This window comes from Eublepharis macularius, chromosome 8, assembly GCF_028583425.1.
Source record: "Eublepharis macularius isolate TG4126 chromosome 8, MPM_Emac_v1.0, whole genome shotgun sequence".
NCBI lineage: Eukaryota > Metazoa > Chordata > Lepidosauria > Squamata > Eublepharidae > Eublepharis > Eublepharis macularius.
In genome coordinates, this window is record NC_072797.1 from 14,039,695 (window position 1) to 14,057,763 (window position 18,069).

Here is an 18,069-nt window from a genome sequence, read left to right on the forward strand (position 1 = left end):
CTGAAAAATCAGCAGTGGCTGAACATAGCCTAACTCAAACAGGGCACAGTATCTTATTCCAGGACACCAAAATACTGGACAACACTTCCAACTACTTTGTCAGACTGCACAGGGAAGCCATTGAAATTCACAAGCATAAGCAAAACTTCAACAGGAAAGAAGAAACCTTAAGAATGAACCGAGCATGGTTGCCAGTTCTGAAAAACACCAGGCTAACAAAACATTCTATCCCTGACAATAGCCCTGCAGAGAAGATTAGCACATCAAGTACCAATCCATATGCAAAAGAACCTCCTCAGGATACAGTGAAGCCTCCCGCCATTAGCATTCCACACCCTGGGAAACTCTTACAGGATGACTCAGCTCAACCCCACCCCTCCTGAGTAGATACAAATGACCTACATCTCTTCTCTTTTCCACACTGTGACACTGAGAGATCTCTGTCTTTTGGTGCTACACCTCTGAAGATGCCAGCCACAGCTGCTGGCGAAACGTCAGGAACTACAATGCCAAGACCACGGCAATACAGCCCGGAAAACCCACAACAACCAACTTACTGGTGGTCCCCAACCCCAGGGAGACCCAGCTGGCCTCGACCAGGGCCAGGGCTTTTTCAGTCCTGGCCCCAACCTGTGGAACTCTCTGTCGGAGGACACCCGGGCCCGCCAAGATCTTATGTCCTTTTGGCGGGCCCGTAAGATGGGAGTTGTTCCACCAGGCATATGGTTGAGGCCAGTCTTTGACCTTCTTATTGCTTAGGTGCCTCCCTACCGGTCTCCTGCTGGGGGCAGGGGGGACACAAAGTCATCTATCCTCCATAAGAGCTGTCACCAGAATATGATCAACTATGGCCCCCACCCACTCCTCTTGGATTGTTATGTTCAGACTGGGGAAATTGGAGGGGGCCGCCGTCTGATAAGTTGTTTTAGGTATTTATGTATTTATGTTTTTTGTATTTTAAACCTTGTTTATATATGTTATATATTTTAAATGCTCATTCAGCATTTTATTGTACCCCGCCCTGAGCCAGTTCACAAGGAGGGCAGGCTTAAAAAATCAAATAAATAAATAAAAATAAATACTGCCTTAGGAATCCTGCTGTGGCAAACGGGGAGAAGGTGTGAGCTATCTTCTGTTCACTAAAGGATTGAACACGGAATTACTCAACAGTTCCGGGTGGGTAGAAGATCAAGATTCAAGCCGAGTTTTTGAGAGTCAGAGCTCCCTTCTTCAGATACCAACGTGGTTTGTGCATGAAAAGGGGCAGGAGAAGGTCATGAATCCATGAGATACTCCTGCTTTGATCGGCATGGTTTAGAGGTCAGAAATGTTATGGCTGCAACAGGCCACTCTTCCAGATGTTGGATGTACCACCTGCTTTTATTAGCAATAGTGGGTAGGCCTGGAGAACAGATCCTTATTTATCCTTCGCCCAGGAAAGAAGGGATTGATTGTAAATGGATAGTTGGGTGGGTAGCCATGTTGGTCTGCAGTAGAACAGTAGGATTTTTAGTCTAGCGGCACCTTAGAGACCAACACGATTTTCAGGGTGTGAGCTTTTGAGAGTCAGAGCTCCCTTCTTCAGAGACAGAGAAATAATATCAACAACAACAACCACCTTGTGCTTATATACTGCTCTTCTGGACAGATTACTGCCACACTCAGAGTGATTTACAAAGTCAGTGTCATTATTATCCCCACGGCAATCACCCTGTGAGGTGGGTGGGGCTGAGAGAGCTCTGGAAGAGCTGTGACTGACTCAAGGTCACCCAACTGGCTTCAAGCGGAGGAGTATGGAATCAAACCCGGCTCTCCATGCAGACTTGCAGTTCACAGGAAAGCAGTGCCCTGGTGTGCTCTTTTTTCCCCCTGCAAGACTTCCCTGCCAGGTTTGGCACGAAGCTTGGGAACCTGGTGCTTATATTTTGGTCCGCAGTGCTTCCCCGCCGGGTGTGGCAAGAGTCCTGCTGCTCTTAAGCACTACACCAAACTGGCTCTCAATTCTCCACTCCTCCCTGTAGCTGAAGAAGGAAGGGTGCTCTGACTCTCGAAAGCTCACACCCTGAAAATCTTGTTGGTCTCTAAGGTGCCGCTGGACTCCAATCCTGCTCTTCAGGGGCTTTGACACTCAAAAGGTTATACTCTGGAAATCTTGCTGGCCTTTAAGGTGCTACTAGGCTTGAATTTTGCTCTTCTTACTCAACAGTATGTGTACGTGTGTTGGGTTTATGTATACGTGCGTGTGTCCAGTTTTGAAAAACCTTGCGCAATCATTTCCAAGCGGGTACCGAAACACAGCATCATACAGAGAAGCAGCCGCGTCAGTCTGTGGCAGCAAAATAAACAGGAGCCTGGCAGCTCTGCGGCTGTGTTTCTCTCGCAGGTGGGTTGCGAGGCCAGGAGGGAGGAGCAAGATGAGGTGGCAAATTTGAGGCTGTCCCCGCATGTTGTGTGCCTACAAAAAAACACCTCTGCACAAAGAAAACTGTCATGATGGAACCCCATCATGCAAGTTTCTATCGGCAGAGAGTTTTCTTTATTCAGAGAATGTCTCAGTGCCATGCAAGTCCCCCTTTTGCAGTCTGAAGTGATACAGTCCTTACGGAGGCTTAGCAACCCATCAGCTGCTTACGAGAACTTGGCCTTCAATTCGAATGGATGGCCTTTGTTCAGAGCTGTAACCAGGGCTTTTTTTCTGGGAAAAGAGGTGGTGGAACTCAGTGGGTTGCCCTTGGAGAAAATGGTCACACGGCTGGTGGCCCTGCCCCCTGATCTCCAGACAGAGGGGAGTTCAGATTGCTCTACGCGCCGCTCAGCGGTGCAGAGGGCAATATAAACTCCCCTCTGTCTGGAGATCAGGGGGCGAGGCCACCAGCCATGTGACCATTTTCAAGAGGTTCTGGAGCTCCGTTCCACCATGTTCCAGCTGAAAAAAAACCCGGCTGTAACACTTTTTACTGACCAGCCTTCCACCTCTGCTGAGTCTTCACCGTGTAGCGATCACAGTCTTCTCTCGTGATGTTATATTTTGCAGCCAGATTTTCGGCGGTAACGCCCATTGGCGTTTTAATGTGCTGATCCGTTAGCCCTGCCCACAAGGTGTCTTCCATCTGCCAAGGAGAGGGGTTGGAGAAGGGGAGAGAATCATATTGTGGTGAAATAATATAATTATAGGATACTACTGCCTATGGCATAACTCTTCACATTTGATACATGTAGGGGGGGGGGAGGATTCTAAGGAGAGGCAACTTGGTGCAATGGTTAGAATGCTGGATTCGAATCTGGGAGACCCAGATGTGAATCTCTACTCTGACAGGGAAGCTGGCTGGGTGACCTCGGGCTAGTCCCTCTCTCTCAACTTTGCAAGGTTGTAGTGAGGATAAAATAGAGAAGACTGATATAAGCCATTTTGGGATTCTATGGGGAAGAATGGTGGGATATAAATGAAGTAAGAAAATATCCTGACCTGGATAGCCCAGGCAAGACCAATCTCATCAGATCTCGGAAACTAAGCAGGGCCAGCCTCGGTTAGTAATTGGATGGGAGAGCTCCAAACATGACCAAAGTAGCAGAGGCAGGCAATGGCAAACCACCTGTTAGTCTCCTTCCAGGAAAACCCCACCGGGGTCACCATAAGTCAGCTATGACTTGAGGGCACCACACACACACACTTGAGGATACAAGGGTTTCACAATGTTTTTGTTGTCTTTGCCTGGTTGCCAGGGATTCGTTGAAGGTCTCCCATCCAATTACTAACCAAGGCCGACCCTGCTTAGCTTCTGCGATCTGACGAGAGCAGGCTCACTTGGGCTATCCAGGTCAGGGCACATCCTAGGGTGGAGGCTTCTTAAGCTAGAAATTATTGAAAAATCAATCCGGAGGGCAGCAACACACCCAAGCTGGTGACATACACACTCCGTCCAACTGGTTGCTCAAGTACTGGACAGCGGGCCAGGCTTCCTGCTCTTTACACAATGATCTAAAACACCACTGCTTAAAGGGGCTGCACCCCCCTGCTTCAGACAAGTAGGGGCATCCTCACAAAGGGTACAAAGGATGCTTTGAAATTCCCTAGGGGACGGACATCGAAGATTTTAAAGAGCAAGATTCGGGACCAACAGCATCTTGCTCTTTAAGATGCCACTGGACCCATATCTTGCTCTTCTACTGCAGACCAACATGGCTACCCACTGGAAACGATCTTCATGGAAGATGTTAAAGAGGATGCTAAAAAGACATGGCAGTCAGTCCCTTTGATCTGTAACATGGAATGTTAACTGAAGGGGTGGAGCTAACTTCCCTCTGCTTAATACTGATTGGTGAACTGTGCATTGGGGGGTGGGGTTTGCAGGATTCCCAGCTGCTTGCCAATGACGGACGAACTCCCAGGGGTTTGCCCCATTGCCAGCTGATTGCTGGTGATTGGCAGGAGGTGGCAAGCCACCCGGAGATCACCCACCACCGGCAGCCACCCTGGGAACATGCGTGGCATGCGCGCTCCCAGCGGACACGAAAATGTCACTTTTGGAAGTAATGTTGTTGCGCTGCCCACGGGAATGCTCCTGTGCTTTGTTTGGGGCCGATTTTGGCCCCAAATGGACTGAATCCGCCCCGCACAGAGCTGGGGCACGTGACAGACATGAGGTAACTTCCTGTTCCTACCCTTTCTCACCAGGAGGGGATAAGGACCGACTCTAGGGAGTTGGCATTCTTTCTCTTAACCCTTGCAAGGCACAGAGTAGGACGAAAGTGCCTGACCTCCATATATGGCTCAAGAAAGACTCTGAAGACTTTAAGATATCTGCAAGGAGCCAAGAAAAAGCACGGCGAAGCAGCCAATGTCCAAACCTTGAGATCAGTTCCAAATTTAGTCCCGAAGCGAATATTTCGGACCGCATACGGAGACTGGCTCATGCTTTCTGATCCGCCACACAGCACCACCTCTGATTCGTTCAGGCAAATCTCCTGTTTAAAAAACAGTATAAAGATCCATTATTCCCAATTTTCAAGGTAATACGAATCTTGAAAGAAAAAGATGGGGGTTGGGAATGAAGAAAACTTGGTGATAGGAACAGAACCTGATGCCCAGGGAAGAGAGATGCTAGTGTGGCACCAGCAAGGTGTAGTGGTGGTTAAAGTGTTGTATTATTTAGGAGACCCAAGTTTGAATCCTCAATCTGTTGTAAAAACCTTCTGGGTGACCTTTAGCCAGTCACACTCTCAGCCAAACCTACATCACAAGGTTGTTGTGAGGACAAACTTGAGGAGGGAAGAATGAACATAAGCCACTTTGGGTCCCAACTAGGGAGAAAGGTGGGGCATAAATGAAGTGAATAAATGAATATATATTACCTTGTGGATGTTGCAGCAGGTACCCAAGTATTTTAAAACACACACTAGCTGCTACATGTGGGAGAAGAGGGAGCAGCCAACGTTCTGGTGGCACTGCGGGAGATAACTTTGTTCTAATGAATTTGACACTATAGGGCCAGGCCGTGGCTCAGTGGTAGAGGATCTGCTTTATAAGCAGAAGGTCCCAGGTTCAATCCCAGTTAAAAGGATTATAGCAGAGAACAGCAGTCAGGACTTTGACAAGCCCCAGCCTCTGATTTTAGAACTATAAAAGAGGGACAATCCAGTGCGTTTTGATTCTGCAGTCCCTGTGCAAGGCTGGTACAATTATGAGAGTAAGTGCGACCTGGAAGACTGAGCTGATGAAGGACAAAAGGAAATCAGCAAGATGCGTTCTGAAAAAGAACACGTCTCATACCTGGCACCCATTGGCAATGGACTGGAAACCTGATCCGCAGAGCCTGTTGACTGTTAGGGCCGGAACCGGGATGGGCACTCCGACACGCAACCCAACGTGTCTCGCGATATAAGCAGCATCTGAAGAGCTCTGCAAGAAATCACAGAATCACAGAGTTGGAAGGGGCCATACAGACCTTCTAGTCCAACCCCCTGCCCAATGCAGGATGAGCCTAAAGCATCCCTGACAAATATTCATCCAGCCTCTTCTTGAAAACTGCCAGTGAGGGGGAGCTCACCACCTCCCTAGGCAGCTGATTCCACCTTTGAACTACTCTGACCATGAAAAAGTTTTTCCTAATATCCAGCCGGTACCTTTGTGCATGTAATTTAAGCCCATTGCTTCGGGTCCTACCCTCTGCTGCCAACTGGAACAGCTCCCTGCCCTCCTCCAAATGACAGCCTTTCAAATATTCAAAGAGAGCAATCATGTCCCCCCTCAATCTCCTCTTCTCCAAACTAAACCTTCCCAAGCCCCTCAGCCTTTCCTCGTAGGGCTCAGTCTCCAGACCCCTGATCATTCTCGTCACTCTCCTCTGCACCCTCTCGATTTTGTCCACAAATGCAGGACAGACAAACAATGTGGTTAATTCTACAAGGAACAAGGTAGCAGCAATGTGGGCAACACATTTAGGCGGCAATCCTATGGACTCTTGTGTCTGAGTAAGCAGCCACACCCAGCTGTGCGTGCTGACTTTGCAGACATAGAGAGAATGACTTCCTATTAGACTTCCATAGCATCGGGCTGCCTATTAAATTAAAGCAATTTTTTATAAAACAAATCTAAGCCGGTTGCATACTTAGAATACTCTTGCTGAGGTCGTGTCAAGGGTGGACAGAAGGTAGTTCACGATCAGCTACTGGGCCTCTGGTTCAGTTTTCAATGGATGACAAAGTGTCTGCTGACTGCCAAGAACGCTGAACTAAATGAACTTTGGTCTCATCTAGAAAAGTAGTCCTTATGTTCTTAACCACGAAGACAGACCAAGATCTCAAAAAAGAGACTATGCCTTAAATGTTCAGAGATTTCATATGCACTTGAGCTTAGTATAGCGAAACAACACTGGAGGGCCAACAGAATGAAACCATAGCCCAGTGGCAGAATGCCTGTTTTGCATGCAGAAGGCCGTAGGTTCAAGCCTCAGCATCTCTAGTTAAAAGAATCAGGTAACTGGTCATGCAAAAGATCTCAGCCTGAGACGCTGGAGAAGCACTGCCAGTCAGAACAGACAAGACTGACCGTGATAGACTCTCATTTAGTACAAGGCAAATTCATGTGTTCATAGGGGTTCCAGTAAAAAAAAATATTTATTTATTTATTATATTTCTAGTCCACTCTCCTTGCAAGTGGGCTCAAAGTGGAGCACAAAAAATATAAAACAGTATAACAACTTAGTTTAACACTAACTAAAAACATCAATAAAAACAGCAATTTCTAAAAGATAGCAGCAGCGGCAATCAATAAATACGCCACACAAGACAGAAGTCCGTCTCCCTTTGAGCAAACTCAGCTCCAAAGTTAGTGGTATTAAGAACGTCTTTTCATCGGCCACAGCATTTATATTGCCAGAAGAGAGATCAAGATTGGTGGCTGTGTTAAGTCTGTATGTAGCAGTGGAAAAGAGCAAGAGCCCAGCAGTACCTACAAGATTAACCAAATTGGTGGTAGGGTATGAGCTTTCGTGAGTCATAGCTCACTTCTTCAGATACAACTAGAATGTGAGTCCATCTGTCCTTATATCTTGGAGAGTGAAACTGAATGATAATAGCCAGTGCATGACAACAGCAGACGTGATTGGATAGGGTATGATTGGGTATGAAGGCGTGATGGGTGTGGAGAAATCGGCATTGGTAATGAGACAGGAAACCTAGGTCTTGATTCAATCCAGGTGGATGCATTGCTGGAAGAGGAATTTCAAGGAAACACAAAAGGTGTATTCCCAGGACACTGCGAGTGAGTATACAGTGAGTTGCTATGCAGACATGCTCTTAAAAACTTTTGTATTAGAAGGGGAAGATTATGGCTCAGTAGCAGGGCATGTACCCTTCATGTAGAACGTCCCCAGTTCACCTCTAGCATCTCCAGTTAGTGGATCTTAAACAGCGGGGCCGGGAAAGGTCTGTGTGAGCTAAATTGACACTTTTGGGGAAAGGCTTTTAAAGCTGTTATCCAGCAACAGACAGACCTTTTGACACCATTTGAAACTCTCATGAAAAATAATTTATACAATGTAAAAGGCTTAATATCCACAATTTACAAATGTTTGAATCAAAAAGTATGGTCGACTGTCACTGCCCCACAAAAAGCTTGGCAAAAGGACTGTGGGAGTACTATACAAGACGAACATGGGAATCGCATTTGGTCATTAATTTATTTATTTCCCTTTAAATCTGAAAATATTAAATTTCAGACCTATAAAATCTATACAAGGTAGTATCTAACTCCATTAAAGCTTTTTTAATTGTAAGGCAAGTAAAGATTCTAGATGCTGGAAACATTGCGGACAAACAGACACGTTCTTACATTGTTGGTGGACGTGCCTAAAGATCCAAGTATATTGGGAAAAAGTTATTACCACTATGGAAAAAATAAGAGGTTACACAATCCAGAAACAATACTGTTGAACGTATGGAATAAAACTAATGTACCTACTTATAGAACAGATCTTGTCTCGTTAATGATAACAGCAGCCAAGATAACTGTAGCCCAAAAATGGAAAAGTGACAGTACACCTACTATTAGTTAATGGATGTCAAAAGTCTGGGATCTCTTAATATCTGACAAAATAACAGACCAAATAGCCTCATCAGCGGGACATATTATCGTTCTGCCGGGCCTGTAAGACAGAGCTGTTCCGCCAGGCGTTTGGTGATTGAAGGGGGCGGTGCCATGTTGGCCTCCCACCTTTGGGGTGGGGAAGGTTCTCCCCACCACTGCACCTTGTTAATTTGTTTTATTATTTGTATATTGATTTTAGTTTTTGTTTTTATCGATTTTAATTGTTCACCGCCCAGAGCCCCTGGGGATGGGCGGTATATAAATTGAATGAATAAATAAATAAATAAATAAAATCAGAGAATCCCAGTTATCAATCGGTCTTCAAAGAGAAATGGCTTCCCTTTCTAAACCATATTACAGAGCATCCTATTAAGGAATATACTGTACCTAACCAATATGTTGACATCTGCCTCTATTAATTGTTTATAACCTGTAACTACGTTAACTATCTAATCTATGTATATTGTATTCATGTTTGGAATCCTGTCATATTATTGTTGTTTTATTATTGTTAAAAATTCAGAAATAAAAAGTTATTTTTAAAAAGCTGTTTTTCAGGAAGGCCGAAATAAAAGGTTCAGTTCTTTATTTTGCTCTGGTTAGTAATATTTAAGCAACACGCAGAAGCTGGGTACTTGATTTAAGTAGTAAATATTTTCTTTATGTAAGCATTGTATGTAAACTGCTTCCAAGTTGCAGCTGACTTAAAGCAACCCCATAGGATTTTCAAAGCAAGAGATGAACAGAGGTGGTTTGCCATTGCCTGCCTCTGCAGAACAGCCCTGGACTTCGATGGTTGTTGTGGATTTTCCGGGCTGTATAGCGGTGGTCTTGGCATTTTCCGGCTATACAGCCCGGAAAATCCACCAACAACCATCGTTCTCCGGCCATGAAAGCCTTCGACAATATAGCCCTGGACTTCCTTGGAGGTCTCCCATCCATGTACTAACCAGGGCAAACCTTGCTTAGTTTCTGCAATTTGATGAGATCGGGCTAGCCTGGGCCATCCAGGTTTGTTTACTGAAAACTTAAAAAAAAAATATTAAAGACTTTTTGTGGAACCTGCGTATACACCTTATTTCTGCCTGCCAGGAAATCAGCAAGTGGAAGCGGAGAAACAGAAAGCATTCTAAGGAAACCAGTTCTGCAGTGAATTCATCAGATGAGAAGATGTTCCAGTTTATTTCTGGCTCCTGTGAAACAAGACCAACTGACCAAATCTAAACACATGTAGACCGGGGCAGGTGTAACGATAGGGGCGATTCTGGAGTCTTACCAACCTGCATGACATTTCCCACAATCACACTGTCAATGACTTCAGGAGACACTTTCCCAGCAGACAGGGCCGCACGTGCCGCAACCTCTGTGAGGTCCGTGGCGGTGAAATCCTTGAGCAGTCCCCCATATGTTCCAAACGGGGTCCTCTTGGCAGAAACAATGAACACACCTGGAAGGCAAAGAAGGAAAGGGTCCTTACATCGGGATTAGCGAGACAACAAACAAAACGAATATCTGGATTACATCTGGATTAGCAAAACAACAAACAAAGCCCTGTTCAGTAGCAGATGGTGATGAGGTGGTACGATTACAGTACCGTGAGAGAGGGTATGGCACATGCGGCTGGTAAAACATACCGTCAAAATGCTAGAACAAGGTCAGCCAATGAGGCAACTTGGCAGTAGAACAAATAGGAGATACTGAACATATGGAGCTGTCTTTATGCCGAGACAGACTATTGGTCCATCTAGTCTGGCAGTCAGTGGCTTGCTCAAGTCTTAAGGTGAATTTCCTAGAGATGCCATGAACCTTATCACTCTGTCTAACAGTTAAGCTGTCCCTCCACATCACCTGCAAAATCTCCTATCTACAGGACTGCCTCTCAGCCTATGCTCCACCTTTGCTTATCTGAATGGCACCTTCTGCAGGTTCCACCCAGCAAATGGGCTAAAACAACTGTCCACACATGCACATCCTCTGTGGTAGCCCTGTCATGCCTGTCTAGAAGATTCTCTCAGACTCTCCACTTCATCCAACACGGTTGCTTGAGTTAAAGGTCTTTATTCAGATAAAACTCCCTAGAAGTGCTCTGTTACATAGAGACTGGCCAGAATACAGTCGTCCCCGAGAGGTATACTCCAGTCCCCCTACCCTGGTCCAAATAAGTCAGTTGTAGTCCGCGAAAGTCCTGCAAAAGATGCCCAGCCGAAATTCCCATGCCTGGTTCCCACACAGCTGCACTGATAAGGTCTCTTAGCAAAGCATAGGCATAGTGAAGGAAGCTACACTACAGGAAGAAAGCCCATTCTCCCCCCCCCCCAATAGACATGCATTCACAGTTATTATGGCCGGCAGGCTGGCTTGCCTGCCTGACAGGCCCCCACCTCGTGGAACAGCCTGCCTGAAGAGGTTGGGAACAGACTTGCTCAGATCTTGCAAACTGGAGGACGTAGCTTCTTTTATTGAATTAAAGCCATCTCGTTTTGGGTCTTCCTCTTTTCCTACTGCCTTCCACTTTTCCTAGCATTATTGACTTTTCCAGAGAATCTTGTCTTCTCATGATGTGACCAAACTATAGCAGAGGGCTAGGGAAAATCCTGCTACTAGTTGGATTATCCTGGCAAAAGCTCATACCATGGAAATCTAGTTGATCTTTAAGGTGCTATTGGACCCGGATCTTGCTCTTCGACTGCAGACCAACACGACTACTCAGCTGAAACTACCCTGGAGATAGGATCTCTTCCTGGTATTTTTATTTTACTGGACAAAATATTTATACCCTGCCTTCCCTTGTGGCTCAAGGCAGTTTACAGTCTGAAAATTAACAAACATACAAAATGCAGGCAAAACTTCATTAAGCCCCTCCTTTCCCAAGAAGCTTTAATATCATTCATAGCCTTTGTGAACAAAGTAGCCTTAGAGAGCTTCCTACACACTTCCAAAGAGGGTGCCTCCCTTAGAAGGCGCATTCTACAAAGTGGGAGCCGCTGTAGAGAAGGAAATGGGCTCTAGAGTTTGCCAGGTGGCAGGGGAACAACTAGAAGTTAGCTGTCAGAAGACCACAGTTAGCACATAGAGGCATGCATGGAGAGATGGTCCTCCAAATAGTGTGACGACTAAAACCTTTCCCCTCCACCAAAAAGCAAACTTGGAAGCTCCTCAGACTTTGGACTTACTGTGCGTAAATATCATTAACAACCTCTATCAAGTAACCTTTGGAAGCTGGCTTGTTTTCCAATTGGAAGAGGATCTGGCACAACTTGCCACTTAATGGTTGACAGAAGACAGTATGTCCAAGGGAGAAGGGTTCTGAAATGTTGTGTGCCCTAAGTTTGCTAAAAAAAAACCCCCATCTCCAACACCTGTTGCGATAACGTTACAGGCTTCTGTCTCCACCAAAGACACGCCCACAATGCCAATTCCAGGTAGCAGCCTTATACTGAATCAGACATTTGGTCCATCAAAGTCAGTATTGTCTATTTAGACTGCAGTGACTCTCTAGTTTTTAGGTTGAAATCTTTCACATCACCTCCCAGCTGATCTTTTTAAGTAGAAATGGTGAAGACTGAACCTGGTACATTCTGCATGCCAAGCAGAAGCTCGTCCACTGAGCCACGGCTTCTATACAACAAGCAATTGTTTTGACAGAGGCCTGGATGGTATAGCGGTTAAGAGCGGCAGGGCTTTAATCTGGAGAGCCAGGTTTGATTCTCCACTCCTCCGCTTGAAGCCAGCTGGGTGACCTTGGGTCGGTCTCAGCTCTTTCAGAGTTCTCTCAGTCCCACCCACCTCACAGGGTGATTGTCAGGAGGATAACAATAGCACACTTTGTAAACTGCTCGGAGTGGGCATTAAGTTGTCCTGAAGGGCGGTATATAAATTGAATATTATTATAATATTATTACTATGTCAAATTCATGGCAAAAAAGTTGGCTGAACTGCAGTGGAAAATGTTTTAAGATGATCAGCATTGAATTGTAAGCATGCCTAGAATTCATACTTTGCAGCTACCAGGGTTAAAAAAGATATTTTGAGTTCATATGGCACTGAAGCCAAGATTTTGGAGCTAGGATCTATTTTTGGTGCCAGACCAGCCGAGGACCAAATTCCCCCCCGCCCCAAATGCCTGCAGCACTGAAATATCAAGCTTAAATACAATTTTGGTTTTGCCAGTGTTTATTTGTGATGAAAGTTGCTTGCACCTCAAAAGAAATCACAATCCACATAGTATCTTTTAGTGTAAACTGCCTCGAGTGCTAAACATAGCCCAAATAATAAATAATACTAGGATTAACCAAAGTGAGTTCTTTACCAGGCTGGATGTTACATCATAAAAAAAGGGGGTTGGGGGAGAAAAAAAATGTTTCAGGCCGAATCCAGCGGGGCAGCTCTGTTAATCTATTGCAGAAAAACAGAAGAGGAGTCTAGTGGGACCTTCAAGACAAACAACTTTTATTCCAATACAAATTTTCATGAATCTGAGCTTACTTCATCAGATGGAAGGGCAAGAAAGAAAATCATTTCCCTCATGTTTTTCTGTGACTTTAAGGACTTTCCCTGCCAGAATTCCCGCGCTTAATGCCAGTGGGTAAGTAGATATAATGTGGTGCCTCTGGGGTCAGATTGCACCCTAATTACTGTGAGCAATAAAAACAAATTGTCTCTGACATTTCAAAGCAATTTTCTTTGTACCTCTCTCTCATCAAGCAAGATTCACAGATCTCTTCAGGGCAAAAGCAAAGGAATTACTTGGTTGTCATTGTGGTGACCAGCCACAAATTTTGAGGAGACAAACTAGAAAGTAACTAAGAATTTATTCAAACGTTTGTTTTCCCTGTTTTTCTACTAGTCCTCTAACACAGTTCAGATGCAACTTTAGCCAAAGGTAGTCAGGTACAGGCCAATTTATTTATTTTACTTCAATTATATCCTGCCATTCTCCCCAACGGGGACCCAAAGAGGCTTACATCATTCTTCTTTCCACCATTTTATCCTCACAACAGCCCTGTGAGGCAGGTCAGGATAAGACACACTGCTTACCCAGGACCACCCAGAAAGCCCCATGGCAGAGTGGGGATTCAAATCTGGGTCCCACAGATCCTAGTCCAACAGCTGAACCTCTCCACCACACTGGCTCTCATTGTTTCTTTGCAGCTGCGTTCTGAAGGGCAAAGACAACTAAACAGAATAAGTCAAAGGATTATCTCCCCATCTCCTGGGACGCCAGTCCACCTACTGCATAAGCCACCCACTCTTTGTTCATTCAGCAAAGGAGCTTTGAAGATGTTTCCGTGGAGTCTGAGATATTAGAGATGAGAAGCAAGGAACCTGCAAGTTCTCTTGAAGTACAAAGAAATATCTTTTCCGCTGCTGAAGAACAGAAACCAAAGTTTTCAAAAAAGATTTCTTTTTACACCCAGTTGCTCATTGTTGTCTTAAGCTAAGAGCCAAACTACAAGGGTCAGTAGCATTTGTAATTCTTTTAAAATTGCAACAAGGCCCAGATTTGGAGTTTGTGTGCAGTGCGGTGGCCTCGGGAGCTCTTCTCCCTCCTGCCCCTTTTCAGGTGCCAAAGCAGCCCCCCCCCGCCATTGCTGTTTCAGTATCTGAAAAGGTGCTGGGGGGAACAAGAGCTCCTGGGTCCGCAGAACCCCATGTTTTCCCTGGACTGGGACTGCACAGCAATTTTAAAAGAACTACAAATGCTTCTAAAATGGTGTCTGCAGCCCAGGGATGCATCAGTGGCCACTGACACTCGTAGTCTGGCTCAGTTTCACGGTATTATTACATACGAAGATCTTCACAGCTTTGGTCCGGCATACCTACAGGACTGCCTCCCTCCCTAAGTTCCTCTGTGGCAGCTTTGCTCATCTGAACAGGGTCTCCTGCAGGTGCCACCCTGCAGATCGGCAAAATCAACAACAGCCCATAGATGGGCTTTCTCTGTGGTGGCCCCTATCCTGTGGAATGACCTGCCTGAGGAAGTCAGAAGAGCCCCCACTCTCCTGGCTTTCCGTAAACGATGCAAAACTGAACTATTCAAAAAGGCTTTTTACTCAAATGGGAGGGCTGTATTGTAGGGATGGGGTCTCAGGTGCTTCACTAACAAATTGGAGATCATAGACTTCATCACTATTTTTGCCTTATATATTAGCTGCTGCTTTAAATAGGCACTCCTATGTACAACCAGCGCTCCATGTTGTCTGTTAGTTCTAGAATTGCTCCAGTATTTTTTCCACTCTGTCTTGGATCCTATCTAATCCTATGTCTTTAAACTTGTATCTGTTTACCTTATGGTATTGTATTGAAATGTACTTGATACTGATTGTATTAACCTCATACTGGGCAATCCGCCTTGAGTCTCAGTGACAAAGGCGGACTATAAATGACGTAAGTGAATCAATTAAAATATATATATATATCAGACCGTCATGCTGAAAACTGTCTGTTTAGATTGGCAATGGTGTCAAGACAGAGAATGGCCTTTCCCAACAGATGCTCTTGTGCCATGGAGCACTTCCTCTTTGCCCTAACCAGGCAACATATACTTTTGCTTGTGTACAGCAAGAAAAGTGGCTAGGCTAAAATCCAAAAACTTTTGCAGCAATGCATTGCCATGAGTTGTGGACTTCCACAGCAGCACAGACCCACGCAGGATATTTCCTAAGTACTTCACAACAATGCAATGTTGTGATTCATTATGTGGAAGCCACTAACGTGGTGCTCCTCAGGGCATGCGTGGCTGTGTGCAATCTCTCTGCGGTATCCAAAGAGCAATTTTGCAACCAACTAAGAGTTGCTTAGTCAGGTAAGCCCGGATGCCTAAAATGAACAGCCTTTGAAAATCTGGCTAAGCAGCTCTTACCGTAGCTGCTAATTGTGTAAGCCAGGAAGCCCCATGTTTGAATTTCACCTAAGGTGGGAATTTACTAGGTTGCCTTAGGGTATAATAATACATAGAATTTAAACAGTGTTGTTTGAGTGTTCAAAGCACTTCATAGATTTTGTTTCTGTATAGCAAGGAAATACCACACTTTAAAGAATGTTATTACCTTCATGCCCTGACCTGGATAGCCCAGGTGAGCCTGATCTTGTCAGATCTCAGAAGCTAAGCAGGGTTGACCTTGGTTAGTAATTGGATGGGAGATCTTCAACGAAGACCAGGGTTGCAGAGGCAGCCAATGGCAAACTACCTCTGTTAGTCTCTTGCCTTGAACACCCCTCTAGGGGCCGCCATAAGTCAGCTGTGGCTTGATGGCACTTTCCACCTCCATTACCTTCATAGCCCAAATATAGGGATTAAGTACAGTTAAAGCCAAAAAATAAAGAGGTGGGAAAAGAGTATACTTACTTTTAAAAACCAGGATACCAAATACACAATCAACTAGCATTCACACAGTTAACAAAAGATATAAAAAGGTTTTTTTACATATTTTACTGACTTTACGAGAATACTATTTGTTTATTAAAGTTTTTATATTATGGCTATTAAAGAATAGTTACATTTTTTCTCAACAGTTTCTGTGGATTGTAAGCTTAAACGTATGACAGAAAAGCATTAAAATAACAGAGCTTCTGATAATCTGGATATTCTCTTTTACCCCCCCCCCCCCCATCAACAGGCAAAGTAGCCCTGGCCACAACGATCCAAATCCTTTCTCTGCTAAGTGTAGGGTTGCCAACCGCCTGAAGAAAAGATACTCTGTCCTTTTAAGAGGAACTTAATGGGGGGTCATTTGCCTCCATGCCATGAATAACTACAATTGTCCTTTTCAACACATTAAGCCTCCATTAACGGCACAGAACATTTTTCTCCAGGCCTGCTGGCACCCCGATTAGCTGGAAGTTAGAATCATAGAATCCTAGAGTTGGAAGGGGCCTGAAACCAGACTGGAATGGATCCAAACAATCCATTTCGTTCATGGAAACCTTGAAGTTGTCCAGCCACCACCTGATCAAACTTTTTGACTGATTCTTTTTGATACTGGATGGTAATTATTCAGCATGATGTTGGCATGCTCACAGAATCCTAGAGTTGGAAGGTGCCTTACAGACCATCTAGTCCAGCCCCCTGCCCAATGCAGTAACAGCCTAAAGAATCGCCGATAAATATTCATCCAGCCACTCCCTGAACATTGTCAATGAGGGGGAACCCACCACATCCTTAGGCAGCCGATTCCACTGCGGAATCACTCTTAACATGAGTCAAGATCCAGAGGAGTTAGCCGTGTTAGTCTGTAGTTGCAAAACAGCAAAGAGTCCAGTAGCACCTTTAAGACTAACCAACTTTACTGTAGCATAAGCTTTCGAGAACCACAGCGCTCTTGCATCTGACGAAGAGAGCTGCGGTTCTCGAAAGCTTATGCTACAATAAAGTTGGTTAGTACTACAGGACTCTTTACTATTTTGCAACATGAGTCAAGGCTCCCTTCCTCAGATACCACCCCAACTCTATCAAGTCAATTACAGTATTATTATACTTTAAATCCGGCTGAATAAAACCCCTACCTGGTTCCACTTCTAAATATATCTGCAGAAGGGCGCTTTGACTCTGGAAAGTTCAGACCCTGGGAATCTAGTTGGTCTTTAACTTTAAGGCACCTCTGGAGCGGACTCTTATCCCTTGACAATCAGTCCACACAAGCCAGCAGTACAATCGAGGCATTTCCCACCAGCAGCTCGTCCTTTGGCACTAAGGTTGCCAGCTCCAAGTTGGGAAATTCCTGGAGATCTGGGGAGTGAAACCTGGAGAAAGTGGGGTTTGGGGAGGGAAAGGACCTTGGCATGGCATAATTCCATAGAGCCCACCCCCCAAAGTAGCCATTTTCTCCAGGTGAACTGATCTCTGTGGCCTGGAGGCCAGCTGTAATTCCGGGAGATCTCCAGCCACTACCTGGAGGCTGGCAAGCCTATTTGTCACCAGCTCAGCCCCGCGTGCAATTCCCGGCAGGGCCCCCCGGGCTCGCTGGCTCACACGCCCCCTCTGCCGTCGGCTTCGCCCCTGCCCTTGGGGCTGCTGTTGGCGCAAGGAAAGCAGCTCCGCCTTGCGCACGGAAGTGGGGCGAGCGCGACTCCAGACCGCACCCCGCGCCCCGAGTCTTGCAAGGATTGCAATGGCGGGGCCCGAAGCGAGCGCCTTACCTCTGAGCAGGGCCATGGCTGCGGCGCTCTCCTGCCTGCCTGCCCGCCTGCAACAGCGACCCGCCCTCGGCTGCCTGGAAGAGGGAGCGGGACGGCCCTTTGCGCCTCCCTCGCCCTTTCCCCTACTTCGCCCTCTCGCCCAGCCTGCCTGTCCGCAGAGGCACATTCTGCACATTGTTAGTTGCCAACTCCAGGTTAGGAAACGGGCGATTTGGGGCTTGGAGACGGTTTGGGGAGGGGAGGGACCTCCTCGGGGCGTAATGCCACATGTGCCCCCCAAAGCTGCCATTTCTCCAGGCGAGCTGATCTTTGTAGCCCGGAGGTCAGTCGCAATTCCCGGAGCT

The 18,069-nt window shown here is 45.8% G+C and overlaps 1 protein-coding gene across 1 annotated transcript in view; it reads right to left on the reverse strand.

The window, feature by feature from the left end:
• ACAA2 (acetyl-CoA acyltransferase 2) overlaps positions 1-17,891 on the reverse strand; it is a 28,839-nt gene extending 10,948 nt beyond the window's left edge. Inside the window, exons 1-5 of the mRNA XM_054986804.1 lie at positions 17,726-17,891; positions 9,868-10,034; positions 5,771-5,899; positions 4,849-4,965; positions 2,963-3,110 (exon numbers count right to left, since the gene is read on the reverse strand). Coding sequence (XP_054842779.1) covers positions 2,963-3,110; positions 4,849-4,965; positions 5,771-5,899; positions 9,868-10,034; positions 17,726-17,891 — 727 coding nt within the window. The remainder of the gene's footprint in view (positions 1-2,962; positions 3,111-4,848; positions 4,966-5,770; positions 5,900-9,867; positions 10,035-17,725) is intronic.
• Between the last annotated feature and the right edge of the window lie 178 nt (positions 17,892-18,069).